Source organism: Sturnira hondurensis, unplaced genomic scaffold (assembly GCF_014824575.4).
Source record: "Sturnira hondurensis isolate 20B ecotype Veracruz unplaced genomic scaffold, ASM1482457v3 Scaffold0004068, whole genome shotgun sequence".
Lineage (NCBI taxonomy): Eukaryota > Metazoa > Chordata > Mammalia > Chiroptera > Phyllostomidae > Sturnira > Sturnira hondurensis.
The window spans coordinates 8820117-8836426 of record NW_028076699.1 but is presented as its reverse complement, the minus strand read 5'-3'; the positions used below and the strand labels follow the sequence as shown (position 1 = coordinate 8836426).

The 16310-nt window shown below is 41.4% G+C and overlaps 1 protein-coding gene across 1 annotated transcript in view; it reads right to left on the bottom strand.

Moving 5' to 3' along the window:
- The window catches only part of LOC118985015 (BEN domain-containing protein 5), a 1089084-nt gene that overhangs the window by 282142 nt on the left and 790632 nt on the right, over positions 1-16310 (bottom strand). Inside the window, exon 6 of the mRNA XM_037043322.1 lies at positions 7482-7521. Within this exon, the coding sequence (XP_036899217.1) occupies positions 7482-7521 (40 nt within the window). The remainder of the gene's footprint in view (positions 1-7481; positions 7522-16310) is intronic.

The window sequence follows — 16310 nt, the reverse complement described above, 5'->3', positions numbered from 1 at the left end:
CCAACCTGCACACCCTCTACCCCATCATTCCCCCCCTTTAGTTTATGTCCATGTGTCACAAGTTCTTTAGATTCTATATTTCCCACACTATTCTTGCCCTCCCCCCTGTCTATTCTCTACCTACTGACTATGCTACTCACTCTCTGTACCTTCTCCCCCCTTCTCCTAAATCCTGACTCTGTCACTTATAAGCAGTGTGCATGTGGGCAATTCACCTAAGCAGGCAGCACCTTTGTTTCTTGTCTGCAAGCAGGAAGGACGATACCTGTACTATGGGATAGCAGGGAGAATTATGTGGAAAATCTATGTAAAGCACTTGACACACTTTTGGCACTGAGTACCAGTATAAGATAATTCCTAAATGCTGTCCTTTTAGTCCACACCATTAAAAAGCTATGACCATCTGCCAGGATGCCCAGATAATTCAATGGGGGAAAGAACAGGCTTTTCAACAAATGGTGCTGGGAAAACTACACATCTATATTAAAAAAAAAGTAATTTTGGCTTCTACCTGATATCACATTTAAAAAGTTAACCTGTAGGAGTACATCTCTGTGACCTTGGGTTAGCTAATGTTTTCTTAGCTACGATACCAAAAGTACAATCCATAAAAGAAAAACAAGATAAACTGAGCTTCATCAGCATTAAAAACTTTTTTGCTTCAAAAGGTATCAAGTAAGTGAAAAGACAACCCATAGAAAAGAGAAAATATTTACAAATTATACAGCTGGTAAAAGACTTTGTACCCAGATTATATATTTTAAAACTCTTACAATTCAACAATAAAAATAGAACTACCTTTTTGAATTTAGGCGTAGGCTTATGACTTGCTGTGACCAAGTATATCTGGGCAGAAGTGGTGCCTTCCTCAATGTTTAAGAGCAGGTGCATGGCTCCCCGTGTCTGCCTTTCCCCTCTGTCCTGATGCCCTGCATGGCAGGTGCTGTCAGCACCTTCCCACAGCCTCACATGTCCCTGTGCACCTATTTCTGTACACATGTGATAAGGTCCAATTGCTGACACCTGCAAGTCTCTCCTGAGGGCTACCTCTGGCCACTGGAATCTGTATGTCCACACACTGAGCAGACTCGACATATCAAGGAATTAACACACTCACCATCAAGCCCTGCCCTTCGCCCCTCATGGGGATAAGTGTGACGCTTACTTTCCAGGCTGACTCCCGGGGTTCCCCAGTGTGATTGGGTCCCACTACCACTGGTGGTGGCTTGCTTGCTAGCAAACCTCTCTTGGTTTTCTTCCTTTTTCTGTATTACTTTCCCATCCCTACCAGGGTCTCTGGGATCATCTACCAAATAAACTACTTGCACTAAATCTTCTCGAGGTCTGATTGTTAGGGACCCAAACTAAGACAGCCAGCAAGGTTCCTAACAGAAGGTGCTTAGTCAGCCTGGGGGCCACAGTAAAGATGACACGTAGGACGGAGCTGACACCAGTCCATGTGGAACGTGTGCCTGAAGTGAAAAGCAAACCTTTGTTTTTTAAGCCCCTGCAGTTTTGATGTTATTGTTACTTCAGTGCCACTGAGCCTAGTGAACTATGTACATTTTGTCAGTAATTCTCATTCTAGGAACTTTTTCCAAAAAAAATAATTAGAGAGGCACACGAAAATTTTTATGTAAAAATGTTCTTTGTGGTATTATTTATAATTAAATAATTTGGGACAATTTAATATATAACAGGAGGATTAACGTATAATAGAATGCATTTTAGTCACATTAAATTCCCTCTTAGAGAATATTTAATGACTGAAAAATGTTCACTGTTCCAATAAAAGTTTATACAGAATCGTTCTAACTTTACTTTGAAAATTACATATATTTGTATATACATGTGCAGAAAATAACAGTTTCTCTTCTCAGTCTGGTGGTTAGGGTTTTACTTGGATAGGAATAATACTTCCTCATGTCACCTCCTTTCATTGACAGGTTATAGGAAAATAAAATTTCCAAAGGATGAAAAAGAAACTATAGTTGGACTTCTGGATCACATGACTATAGAAGTTCATGCTTCAATAGGCCTACTCATTTCCATTAAGTAGTAATATTGAATAACATAAAAAAGGAATAAAACACATATTTGGGCTCCACTGTGAGGGATATACCTCTGCGAAGCTGAAATGCACAGGAAAGCAGAAGGATAACTGAGCCCGAGGTCGCCGGCTGGCTAAGGCCTGGATGTGCAGCCGGGCAGTCACAGCTGAAGGCTTGCTTTATCCCACACTATTCTGTGGAATAACAGAGTCTAAAAATGCTCTATCGGAGATGAGGATCAGAGACAAGGTGTTCTGCTTAGAGCAAAGATCGGGGTTGGGGCTTCCCTGTCATGAGAGGAACCCAGGAAAAAAGGGGATGTTGCAGAACTTTCTGGGCCACAGCTCCTGTGCATAACAGACCCGGCGAGGGTAGGGGTTGACAGTCAGGAACCAGAAGCAGTGCTAAGCTATCCTGACTTTTTGGTCACTAGATCTGCCCTATCCCCAGTATTCCCCAGGTCTTATGCTGAGGATGTGGGTTGAGGCAACTGCACAAACCACCATGCAGAGAGACGGGAGCACAGTGGGACTTCAGTGGGGTCAGGAATAGGGAGAGAGGAGAACAACACTACCCCCTCACAATGATTTTACAAATTAAAATTTCAAACTGTACAAAGAAATAGAACACTAAAAATGATACTAAACAAAATCAACCATTGTAACCTGAATTCGCTCCAGATGAAACTCATTTTATAGAACAAAGATTTTAAAGTAAGCATGTTGAGAGTGTTGAAAGAAACAAGGCAGACATTAGGACAGAATAAGAAACTATGAAACTGAATAGGCAGAACTAAAACAAGAACAGGTGAACATAAACAAAATTAGAAATCTTTTGGATATTAAAAATACATAGTTATTAAAATATTGAAAAAGACAAGACAAAGTTAGATTACCAAAACCAATTAAATAATGGCAGACTTCTCATCAGCAATTAATAATGTCAGAAAACAATGAAAAAAGTCTCGAAGTACAAAGGCAAATCCTCAAAGTAGCCAAACTATCATTCCAGAGGAAATGTCAAAATAAGGACACATGGACTCAATGAGGTATTAACGGGTTCACTTTAGTAAGGTAACATAAGATGATCTTGGGATATAATAAATAGGAGAACACAATTAGCTAATGATGATGAGGAGGATAATAATAAATACAATGACTTTATTTTTTTGCAAGAGTTTAACTGAAAAGTCTAAACATTAAGAACTAGGTGCTGACAGACAGGGAAGTGGTTAAAGCATACTAAGACTCTTTTGTGGTTGAAAGGATGACAGAAATTTTAGATGACTGTGGACTTTGTAAGAAAATGCACAATCAACTATATATCTAAAGGAGACCCAGGTAAGTTTAAAAATAAAGTCTGTAACATACAAATCTGCAGATGGGGGGTGGGTGGAAAAAGGCAGGTAGCATATAAAACATAATCCAAAAAAAGAAATGGCAAAAGAAAAAATAAAGAAAATGAATAATAAACAAAAAGTACAAATATGGTGGTAGAACTACATCCAAATACATCAATAATTATAATAGATTAAACCCACATGTCATAATATAAGGATTATTATATTTTAGTTTTTGTAAAAAGAGGATGACTGTGCTCTCAGAAGATAACTATAAAAGGTAAAAGGGGAAGGAAATCTCCCTACTGAGGATAAAGACAATGTTTGAGTGAAGATCTATTGTAAACACAGTGTCCGTGAAGAGTAAGAGCGGTAGACCGATGGAACAGCCCAGAGAGCTCAAAAACAGACAGGTGCTCTGTGTCGGAAAACTGATACACAGCAGACGCGTGACTGCTGATAAATGAGAGAAACAATGGACTGGTTTTTATATGGTTCCGAGACAATGGGTTCCCTACATATAAGTTAAAAATAATGAAGTACCTAAGTCATATTACACACAAATATGACAAAGATAATAAATATGACAAAGATCAGGCTTAAATAACATAAAGACCCAAAAATACCACAAAATTTGACAATTCTTAGAAGTAAATACAGGAGAATACGTACCCAGGCAGGGAAGGATTACTGAAGTCAGTCACAAAAGCAAGCTCATAAAGTAATAGATCAATACATTTAGCTACATTAAAATTTAAAAAACCTTCCATATGTCAAAATGCATCATAAATCAAGTAAGAAAACCCAAGGCATACTCTGGGAGGAGATACTTGCAATGCACATAAGTGACAAAGCATATGCATTATTCTGACTATTCTGATAATCAGAATAGTAAGGACTACAAATGAATGCAAAGAAAAACCCCAGTAAAATGGTGAAATGTATGAAAAGTCAATTCACAAAAGAATAAGCCAACATGGCCAAGAAATATATGAAAAGATACGCATTCCCCCCAGTAATCAGGGAAACACAGATTATAAAAGCAATGGGATACCACTTCACACTTAGCATGATGACTAGTATAGATTTATGTCTGATGATTCCATGTTTGGGAGCCAGGGAAATGGAAACTCTCATACTTTGCTGTTGGAAGTGTCCATTTGTTTAATTACTTTAGAAAACAATTGGCCAGTACATAGTAAATTTGAAAATGCACATAATCTGTAATTCTTCTCCTACCTATATAATATGACCTAGAGAATTCTCCTACTTGTGCGCGAGAGGAAATCCACAGAAAGGGTCTTAATAGCATTACTTGCAATTGCTAAATAACTGTTAATATCTTAAATTATGGTCAATAAAATGGACCAATAAGTTGTGATTTAATCATTTGTGGCATACTATATAGCAGTTAAGACGAATGAACCAGAGTTGCATGTTTCTATTGAATGAATCTCTACGATATAATAATAAGTATTGAATAGTTCACAGAATAACATTTACGGTGTGACACCATTTGTAAAAATTCATAAAATGACACCAGTTATGTATTTGAACACATGAGTATGGAGAAACATTGAACTCATTATAATGGTTACCTATAGGGTGAAGGGAGAGAGGTGGTATCAGGTATTAGCACACACAAATCTCACCCAGATTTCTACATTTTTTTAGATAGGAGACTTGTTGGCATAAATGGTACAATGTTGATATGATAAAGCTAAGGTATTGGGGGAGGGGGCAGTAAATAGCTGCTCTTTTCTGTATCTATGAAATTATTCACAATAAAGAAAATAAGAGTTTCAAGAAGATAACACAGATGTTTAAGGCTTCCAAATTCCCAACCAGCAGTCTGGAAGACTTTCTCTATGAGAAACAGTAGCATGGGACTGCAGCTCTGGGTTGAGGATGGCCTGGGGAGGTGTGCAGACAAGCTGGTGCCTTCCCCTGGCAGAGGGGTAGGGAACCTACCACTGGCTGCTGCAGCTTCTGATGAGGTGGAGAACGGGGATGACTTCAAAGGTACACAAAGAGCTTTTCACATGGAATAGAGTTGTCCAGATAGCACGAGGTCTAATAGTGCTTCCGAACCCTTCCAAGTCAGGGAAGTGCACACAGCAAATATTTGTGTGGCCCACTGGAGTAATGGCTTCCACTACGGGGGCACTGGCTACCTCACATCCTGCTTGTGCCTCGGAGCTGAGTGGAGCAACACCACCCATTATCACACAAGTGTAGCCTACTTACAGTACACCAGGGGCCATACACACATATCCTTTTCTCATCCCAAAGGAGAGAAAATGATAGACTATCCTAAACTCTGACAGCACTTAGCGTTTTGTAATTCCACGGCTGTCCAAAAGGAGTGCACTGAGGGTCATAACTGCTTTTGCTTGAAGTTGTGCACCAGCCATGAGAACAGAGAGAACTAGCACAAAAGAAATGCAGGTAACAGAGATTGAATGTTTTCTTCTAAAGTTTTCAGCACAGAGACCACACCTGGTCACCCTCCCAGGCTAGTCCTTCTTCACGAGCCATCCTCCTCTGATTCCATGCCATCTCCCAGGCAGCTTCCCCATTTCCTATGATTTTAGAACATTTCTCAGGAGATGGATCGAGAACCCTCTACAGTTACTACATTGGCATCATATCAGGGTGTGGCCAAATAAGACTGGGAGGTGGAAGCAGACAACCTGGGTCAGCACATGTGAAGTGGAAGAGGACACTAGTACAGAGCAGAGCAATCGAACAGGACAGAACCAAAAGTCACTCACCGGCTCCTTGGTGGGGAGAAACTGGGAGGTCACACTCTTGACTGAGCCACTCTCGTTATACTGGCTTATGATTTGGAATTTCTATATATGTAATCATACATATATGTGTGTGTATGTTAAACACAGCTCATTATATGGGATAGAGGAACCATTATTCAAACTAATTAATCTTTGTTCTTCTGAAGTTGCAAGTTCAAAAACCTCTATCTGGTAGAAACACATACAGTAAGGTCTTCTGAACTGGGTGGATCCAACTTAACTTTGCGGTCCCCATCTCAAATGTTAGTTACAGAGACTGGATGGATTACTAGCCTTGGTGCTAGGATAGTGCCTGCAGAGGGCAACTGCTCAGTTCCCTTGGAAGTGAGCCAGCTGGGCCTGGGATACAGCATAACAGGCTCAATGCAAGGCAAGGATGACATGGAACAGGCCTGCTGGTCACTAGCACACTGATGCACCTCCATACTTATTGGCGACCAGCCATTCTGAGAGCCCATCAGCCGTGCCACACAGCCATCCTGCAACACCAGCCCCTCTCCCAGGACCCATCTCCCCAGAGTCCAGCAACCCAAGTATACAGCCTAACAGAGTGGGGGGTCACCAGGGCTGTTAAACATTTTGATTGTCCCCAGTGAAGATGAGTCCCCACACCTACTCGTGACCGCTCATTAACCCTGCAGGCACCATCACCTCCTTGGATCCTTTCATTGGCCAGTTTTATTTCAGTTGTCAAACTAAACAAAATATGTTTCTACAAAACTAAACATCTCAACCTCTCTCTGGGCTAGGTGCCAGGCCTAGGGCAAAGATAGGGCCTTTTAATCCCATGGCCATGGCTGGAGGACTTGACCTTTCCCCCCAAAGGTGAGAGACAAGAGTCATCCTGACCCTCAGCACAGAGACCAAACCTGGTCACCTTCCCAGACTAGTCCTTCACGAGCCATCCTCCCCTGATTCCATGCCACCTACCAGGCAGCTTCCCCATTCCCTATGCATTTAAAACATTGCCCAGGAGACCAGGACGCTTCCTTGACACTTGAGTTCATCAAGTGATTTGGTGAGAACTTGACCTTGGAATATGCAGCAATGTCAGAGTATTAGCCCTGCCATCTGCAGAGTCAAGAGGAGGCAGCAGGAGCTGAGAGGGAGAAAAGGCAGCAGGAACCGGGAGGGAGAAGGGTCGTTCACGGCGTGAAAGAATTCTGCTGCTCATTCAGGGAACAGGGGAGGAGGGCAGGGATTGCATGTGGGTAGACAACCAGGCATCGCTCTGGGAAATAAGGGGAAAGCCAAAGCACAGTGGCCACTCCTACTCACCGGGGCTGGTGATTGTCAGGAGGTCAAGCTGCCGCTGTTGCTGCAAAAGAAAACACACTGTGAAAACAATGATTTAAGCCAGAGACAAACTTGTGCTTAGTAGGTCAGGGTGGACAAAAGGGATGTTCAGACACCAGAGCAGGGTACATGGTGGATAAACTGGTGCTCACTTACAATTCTGCAGAGAGACAAATGGAATGCATGGCTTTCTTGTTTGTCCTTGGATGGCCAGGGCAGAGAGAGTCTTAGAGGTCAGCCATTCACCCCTGTATGTATTTAGGGAAAAGCCACGGGCTCATTTGCCTGTACCGGCTGGCCTCAGAGTTCTCTTAACCCATGCTGGCCGTACTGGTTAAGTAGTTGACACCCTGGCATTCTCTTTGCCTCGAGTCCTTAGGTTATGTAGGTCATCCTCCGGATGTGCCTATAGAACCCAGCTATTCCTGGGCTGCTTTATTTCTTGAATTTGCTCAGCAGGGCTACCAAAATTTCAGTTGTTGATGATCAAACTATCAACCATTCCCTCTCTAACTGAATCCTCGTCTCTTTGTACCATGCAATACTCAAAGAAAATATAGTATCTGTTGGGCACACTATGCCATACGGGTGAGGCTAAACGTGTTTGGAGGCAACTGCCTTGGCCAGAAGCTGAGCTCACCAGCACTACAAGAGGGGCGCCCCTGTCACAGCATACTTGTAGGGAAGCTCTGCTCTGGAGCAGATGCCATAGGAGCTGGAGGGCGGGAAAGGAGGTACTGGAGTTTGGGGAGACAGTGGTGAGCAACTCTCTTAAAGACTTCGGTCAGGACTCCTTAAACCCTAGTCAGCCTCTTTCTCTTTCTTACACTGGATTTTCCAGAAATAGTACTAGAAAATCTGCATTTTTTTTTTTTACCTTAACAGGGGTCCGAACAGACACCGCTGTGAGAACCATGCTATAGGCTATACATTGCAGGGGCTTCTGATTCTCTGGTATTTCATCGAATAGATTCTTTGCCATACTTCACCTTCCCTCTATTTCCCTCTTTATCTCATCTCTAAGAATAGTTTCCTGAAATTCTGCTTAAGAAGAAAGGGGAAGGCAGCAACATTTTGGGGGTACCAACCACAGACCAGGCACTTTGATGTGTTATTTCTTTTTATACTCTTGTTAATCCTGCAGGGCTGGTATTGTACGGAGAAGAGACACAAAGTCCAGAGCGGAAAAACGATCTGTAGGAGACCACATCTTCACTAAACAGCAGGGCCAGTATTGCAATTCAGTCAGTCTAATCCTGGCTTCTAATCCTGACCAAAATATGACAATGTGTATAAATGATTATGATGATGCCTGATATTTCATAGGTGCTCAGTAAAAAGAAATGTTTAGTGCTGATATTATTATTATATATCATATAATTCTTGATTTATATAAGTTACCTCTTCTCTTTGCATACAATTATGGAGGCTTAAAACTCAGAGGTCATTGAGGTGACCTGCTACGAGCACAGAAATCCTCTCTGCAATGTCCCAGTAGTCGCACAGACTGCTCCTGTTTCATCCTTTTTCTTGATGGGTAACTCACTGCTTACAATCTCTCAGACAGCTCTACTTTGAGCAGGGTTGAAACCTGCTCTCTTACGACATCACCACTCTTTCCAGCTGCCTCAGCCCATGACAAGAGTTTGGGCAGACAAAGATCTGTGTTTTCTTCTCTACAGGCTAAATGCTCCTGAGTTTCTTTGTCCTTTCCTCATAAGCCCTGGCCTCAAATCTCTCTGCTCTTGTAGTCCCCCCTCCTCCATTTAACTTTGATCGGTCCCCGTCAAAACCTCTTTAAGACCCCCCTACCCCCCCTTCAACGACTTCTCAACAGCCTAAATGCAGATCTGTATTCTTCCCCGGCCTCCTCAGTCACACATCCCCGTTCCCTGCCAGCTTGTAACTCTCTCCCGTTGACATTTTCAAGCAAATGATACAGTTCCAAGATGTCCTTGACCTACATTATGAACACATACCCTCGTACTGAAATGAAACATACACATGGGCTAGAAGGAATGCCAGGGCCAGACTGCCTTCCTCCCCAAACACAGAATTAGGCCAGTAGTACATTGCCTTAAGCTGCCTCTGCCAAGGCCAACCTGTGTGGCTTGGCACTTTCCTCATGCGTGTGGAAAGAACACAAAGTGTCCTTCTATTTTTCCTTAAGCTTGATTTTATGACTGCTGTTGGTGATGAAGGTCTATTTATCTGAAAAAATGTCTATTTCCTAATTAAGACCTGTCTCTAAATGGTGACTCTGTGTCCAGGGTCCAGCAGAGAAAAAAGGGAAGAAAACCTAACAGGAGGCAGACATACCTGGGCTTGTGCCCTGGCTCTTGTGTGTGGCTTTGGATAACTTACTCTGTGTCTCTGGCCTCAAACTTCGCATGTCCAAAATGAGTGAGTGAGACTGAAAAACCTCCAGGGACTCATGTCAAATGCAGCCAGGCACTGTGCTTATGGGCTCCCTCTTCTGGTGCAGACAGTTCCTCGGGCGTCCCTTACCAGGACACTAGAGTCTCAGAGGACAGAGTCAGAATTTAAAAGGGGCCAGTGTTTCAGCTTTCCTTTCACATTGCAATTTTTCAGGGCGTGTGTGTCTTCCTCACGAATTGAGAAACATCCTAAGGGCCTGGAACATCTATTATGTAGTCGCTGGCATAGAGTACATAGAGTAACCCCCAGTAAAAGTTTGCTTCAAGTCAACTAAACCATTCCTGAAATCCACAACACCCTTTCGAACCCCCACGCCTTCGCTCGTGTTAGCCTCCCTGTCTAGCTCACTTTCTCATGATCTTTGTGGAGCTCCCTCCTCACCCCTCAAGGTCTCCCTGAGGCTTTCTCTGGACACCAACTTCCAACCCTAGCTTCCTTCTCTCCCTTCCTCGGAGCAGAACAAATATTTCATTCTGTTCTTCCAATGCATCTTGTAAAACATATCTCCTGTATCGCGCTCTGTCTTAATTGACCGTTGCCTTCTTTGTTTCTCACGAGGTCCCTACTCAAGGACAAGACTGTGTCCTTTCATCAGTATGTCTCCAGTGCCCAGCACGAAGGCCTGGAAGGAACGTTTGATGTCGTCTAGCTCCCATGATTCAGGTATTCCATAATGCTCACTGCAGTGACCCTGTTAGGTAGGAAGCCGTGAGCATGGAAGTAGGCATGCTCCTTCCTCTCTAGGACTCTCCCCCCTGCCATGCCTTTGGCGTTCTCTCCTTTGTGATTTTGCTGCCACTGTCTCTGCAGCCAGCAGTACTGCCTGTCCACCTCTTCCGGGAGGCCTTCCTTCTTTCACTCCCCCACACAGGATCGCCGTCTCTTCCTGACTCCTATAGCTCCTACTATCTGTGCCACTTCTCCTGTGGGGATGAATGAAGTCCAACCTGGTGACAAGCCCATTTAACCTACAGTCCCCTGACATATGTGTGCACCACCTAGTGGTCCAAGCAGATAAGTGTACGCTATTGTTTTAACCTGTAGCTCTAAATGGAATTGCAAAATCCATACATTTTATGTGCAAATCAAAACAAAATTGTATGTTCAAGAATCACTGTGTAACAATTTTTACTTAAGAAACTGGGATATCCAAGTAATTCCCTCAAAGGCCTTCAAAAATAAAAGAAATGAAGAATAAGGGAAAATTTCCAATACTAGTCTACCTAGTATAATACACAATGTTAGTTAGATGGAGGAGATGAAGTCAGTGATCTAGGCAGGTTAGGAGGCTCACAAGGCCTGTGGGGATGACAGCTGAGCAGTTCAGCCACTAGCCGACCAAAAGCTATGGTCTAAGGAGGACAGGGCCTTCACATGTTGTGTGGTAGCAGTGTGCGTTTTGTGGAGTGCAGGTGTTTTGTTAAGCATATGTGTCTTGCGGAGGAAGAGGCATTCCTCCTTAAGTGAAAGACCTTCACAGCTAGACTGAGGGAGATGTGTTCACATGTGCCGGTGCAGTATTCCCTGGACTCCTAGAGGAGTGTGGGAGTACCAGGATGGGCCAGTCAGGAGTTGATGCGTGAACTCCTGGCTGTGTAGAAGCCCAGCACCCAGCTTTCCCTGGTAGAAGCGGTGCCCTATGGACATTTTGAAGAAACCCATTTCTGTGCTTAAGCACCATGTGATGAATGCTACATCATAACTCCATGAAGACCATCAGGGGTTGGGGTTTCCAAAGACAACAGGAGCAATCTCTAAATTTGGTGCCAGCCAGGGATGCCCAGAGTACTTACTGTGGACGCTGAAGGAATTGTCTACCAGCATCCTCACTAGAAGAATTATTCACATCCCCCCATGCATTCCATGGAGGCTGTTTTGTTAACACAATGTTACCCGACCTCTGGTCACAGCTGACTGACCCCAGAGCGAAAGTACTGAAAGGTGGGCCAGTTAGAAACCTCATTCAGGAATTTCAGATTTTTATGGGCTCAATTTATTCTCAATAAAAACTATTGTTGTCCCAAGTTACAGAACCTAATTTTTTTTGTAATTATGAAAACAACATATGCTTATTTTCATCATTTTCCAATTTTTTAGAAAATTCAGAAAGTGAAAATTAATGAAATCCCACCACTAAAAGAGAAGCACAGTTAGAGTTTTGGTGTATTTTCTTGTCATTTTTTTGTTTGTGTATATTTCACGAGATCATATTTATATATAAAATAATATGTTTTAATCTTTGCAACATTATGTTATTCTTTTGCCCCAGGCCAGGGCTGTGTTTTGAAGTATTATGGTGTAAGTCCCATATATGTATTGTCATAACTGATATGTTTGCTTTTACTGCTGTGATTTTGTTTCTAGTCTTTTTTTTTTTCAAGGAAGGTGTCATTAATCAGCAAGACATCAGTAGATACCACTTGGTTATTTTGTCACGAGGAAGCAGTTTGAAAGGCCCAGCTACCACAGCCTGATGATGTAGACAAAGTCATAGGTATCTGGAGAAATCTCTTCCAGGCAATAGCCAACGTGGAAGATACTCTTCATCTAGGAAGCCCGCCTGACTGCAGTTGCAAAAAGCATTTCATAGTAAGAGCCTCAGGCTCAAAATCAGAAAGATAGCTGTGACTCCTGATTCCGAGCTGTGTTATGGTAGGCATGTTACTTAAGCTGGCTGGCAGTTAGGTACTCCATCCATAGAAGGAGGATGGGCCAATCTCCAGGAGCCTAACAGGGAGGAGGAGCTGAGAGAAAGAGTAGGAGTTCTGAACAGAGGTCAATAGGCAGAGTGGGGAGCAAGTCAGTTGAGAGCTAGGATTTCTGAGTGGGGACTCCAGCTCTGTCCCGCCTCCGGCTGAAACTCTGGGCTTCTCACCCTCTGGCACCTAGGATTTCATAATAGTACCTTAACTGGTCTCTCTGCTTCTACTCTCGCCTCCACCAGTTAATCCACATTCCAGCTGGAGTGAGATTTTTTAAAAACTGTTTATTCTATTATATTCATCTCATTTTTTTTCCTTTTGCCCCTCTCCACCCAGTCCACCTCTTTCGCCCACAGTCAATCCCCTCTCCATTGTCCATGGCCGTGAGTCATTCATACATGTTCTTTGACCAGTCCCTTCCCCTTCCTTCCACTATTTCCCCTCACTCCTCCCCTCCTACAGCTGTCAGTCTGTTCCACGTTTCCATGTCTCTGGTCCTATTTTTCTTATTCGTTTATTTTGTCCATTTGATTTCAGTTATAAGTGAGGTCATACAGTATTTGTCTTTTACCCAGTAGCTTATTTCACTTCGCATAATATTCTCTAGTTCCATGCATGGTGTTGCAAAAAGCAGAGGTCCCTTCTTTGTTTCTGATGTGTAGTATTCCATTGCATAAATATACCACAGTTTTTTAATCCACTCATCTACTGATGGGCACTTGGGCTGTTTCTAACACTTAGTTATTGTGAATACAGCTGTTATGAACAGAGACGTGGATACGTTCTTTTGAACTGATGTTTCAGGATTCTTAGGATATATTCCCAGCAATGGAATCGCTGGGTCATAAGGCAATTCCATTTTTAACTTTTTGAGAAAATTGCAGTTTCCCACAGTGGCTATACCAGTCTGCATTACCACCAATAGTCTACTAAGGTTCCCTTTTCTCCTCATCCTCATGAGCACTTCTTGTTTGTTGATTTACTAATGATGGCCATTCTGACTTCTGTGAGGTGGCAGATATCTCATTGGGGTTTCAGTTTGCATGTCTCTGATGGCTAGTGGCATTGAGCATTTTTTCATATCTATTGGCCATTTATACGTCCTCCTTGGGGTGTCTCTTCAGATCCTTTGCCCATTTTTTAATTGGGTTGTTTGTCTTCTGGTGTTGAGTCATATAAGATCTTTATATATTTTAGAGATTAAACCCTTGTACAATGTACCACTAGCAAATATGTTCTCTGATACAGTTGGTTCCCTTTTCATTTTGATGATGGCTTCTTTAACCATGCAGAAACTTTTTAATTTGATGTAGTCTCATTTGTTTATTTTTTCTTTTATTGTCCTTGCCCTACAAGATATATTGGCAAAAATATTGTTATATGGGATGTCTGAAATTTTACTGCCTGTGTTTGCTGCTAGTACTTTTATGGTATCACAACTTATATTTAAGTCTTGTATCCACTTTGAGTTTATTCTGGTGTATGGTATCAGTTGATGGTCTAGTTCCTTCTTCTTCTTCTTTTTTTTTTTGCAGTCACATTCTTTTAACACCAGTTGTTGAAGAGGCTGTTTTTACTCCATTGTATGCTCCTTCCCTCTTTGTTGAGTGTTAATTGACCATAGAGACATGGGTTTATTTCTGGGCTCTCTATCCTGTTTCTGATCCATGTGTCTGTTCTTATGCCAGTGCCATACTCTCTTGATTACAGTGGCTTTGTAGTAGAGTTTGATATCAGGTATTGTGATCCCTCCTACTTTGTTCTTCTTTCTCAAGATTGCTGAGGCTATTCAGAGTCTTTGTAGGTTCCATATATATTTTTGGAATATTTGTTCTAGATCTGTGAAATATGTCATTGGTATTTTAGTAGGAATTGCATTGAATCTATAGATTGCTTTGGATAGTATGCACATTTTAATGATGTCAATTCTTCCAATTCATGAATATGGTATATACTTCTATTTGTTTCTTCCTCAATTTCCTTCTTCAGTGTTCTATAGTTTTCCAAGTACAGGTGTTTTATATCCTTGGTTAAATTTATTCCTATGTACTTTATTGTTCTTGTTACTATAGTAAATGGGCTTTTTTTCCTTAGGTTCTCTTTCTGAAAATTCATTGTTTGTGTACGAGAATGCCATCAATTTATGAATTTTGAGTTTGTATCCCACTACTTTGTCAAATTCACTTACTAGGTCAAATAGTTTTTTGGTGGAGAATGCTGAGTTTTCTATGTATACTATCACATCCTGTGTGAATAATGACAGTTTTACTTCCTCTTCAATTTGGATGACTTTTATTTTTTTTTCTTGTCTAATCACTGTGGCTAGAACTTCTAATACTGTGTTTGGTAAGAGTAGTGAAAGTGGGCACCTTTGTGTTGTTCCTGACCTTAAATGAAACACTTTTTATTTTTTGCCCTTTGAGTGTGATGTTGGCAGTAGGTTTCTCATATATGGCCTTTATTATGTTGAGGAATGCTCCCTCTATTCCCACCTTGCTGAGTGTTTTTATCATAAATGGGTGTTATACCTTATAAAATGCTTTTTCCAGAAACTATTGATATGATCATGAGATTTTTGTCTTTCATTTTGTTTATGTGATATGTTACATTTATTGATTTGTGAATGCTATACTATCCTTGCATCCCTGGAATAAATCCCATTTGATTATGGTATATGATCTGTTTAATGTATAGACCACATGGTAGGACACAGAAGAAACCTTAACAAATTTAAGAAAATTGAAATCATAACAAGCATCTTCTCAGATCACATTGGCTTGAAACTAGAAACCAACCTCAAGAAAAAAACCCTCAAAAACATTCAAATACATGGAGACTAAATAATATGTTATTAAATAATGAATTGGTTAACAGTGAGATTAAGAAAGAAATCAAAAAGCATCTGGAAGCAAATGAACACACAATAATTCAAACCCTATGGGACATAGCAAAGGCAGTCCTGAGAGGGAAGTTCATAGCAATACAGGGCTACCTAAAGAAGATAAAAAAAATCTCAAATAAACCACCTAACCCTATATCTACAAGAACTAGAGGAACAACAACAAACCAAGCCTAGAGTGAATAGAAGGAAGGAAACAATCAAGATTTGAGCAGAATTAAATGATACAGAGACTGAAAAAACAATCCAAGGAATCAATGAATCCAGGAGTTGGTTCTTTGAAAAAATAAACAAAATTGACAAACTTTTAACCAACTCAACAAGAAAAAAGAGAGGGGACCCAAATAAACAAAATCAGAAATGAAAGAGGAGAATTAACAGAAATACAAAGGACTATAAAAAAGTATATGTCAAAAAACTGGACAATTGGGTGAAATGAACGAATTTCTGGAAAACATACAATCTTCCAAAACTGGATCAAGAAGAAGCAGAAAGACTGAGCAGACTGATAACAACCAGTGAAACTGAAGCAGTAATAAAAAACTCCAGGCACACAAAAGCCCTGAACCAATGGCTGGTTTCACAGCCAAATTTTACCAAACATTCAAAGAAGAAGTAACCCCTATCCTTCTCAAACTATTCCAAAAATTTAAAAAGAGGGAAAGCTCTCAAACTCTTTTTATGAGGCCAGTATTATCCTAATACAAAAATCAGGTAAAGATACAACATAGAAAGAATATTACAGGCCAATATCTGATGGAGTGAGATTTC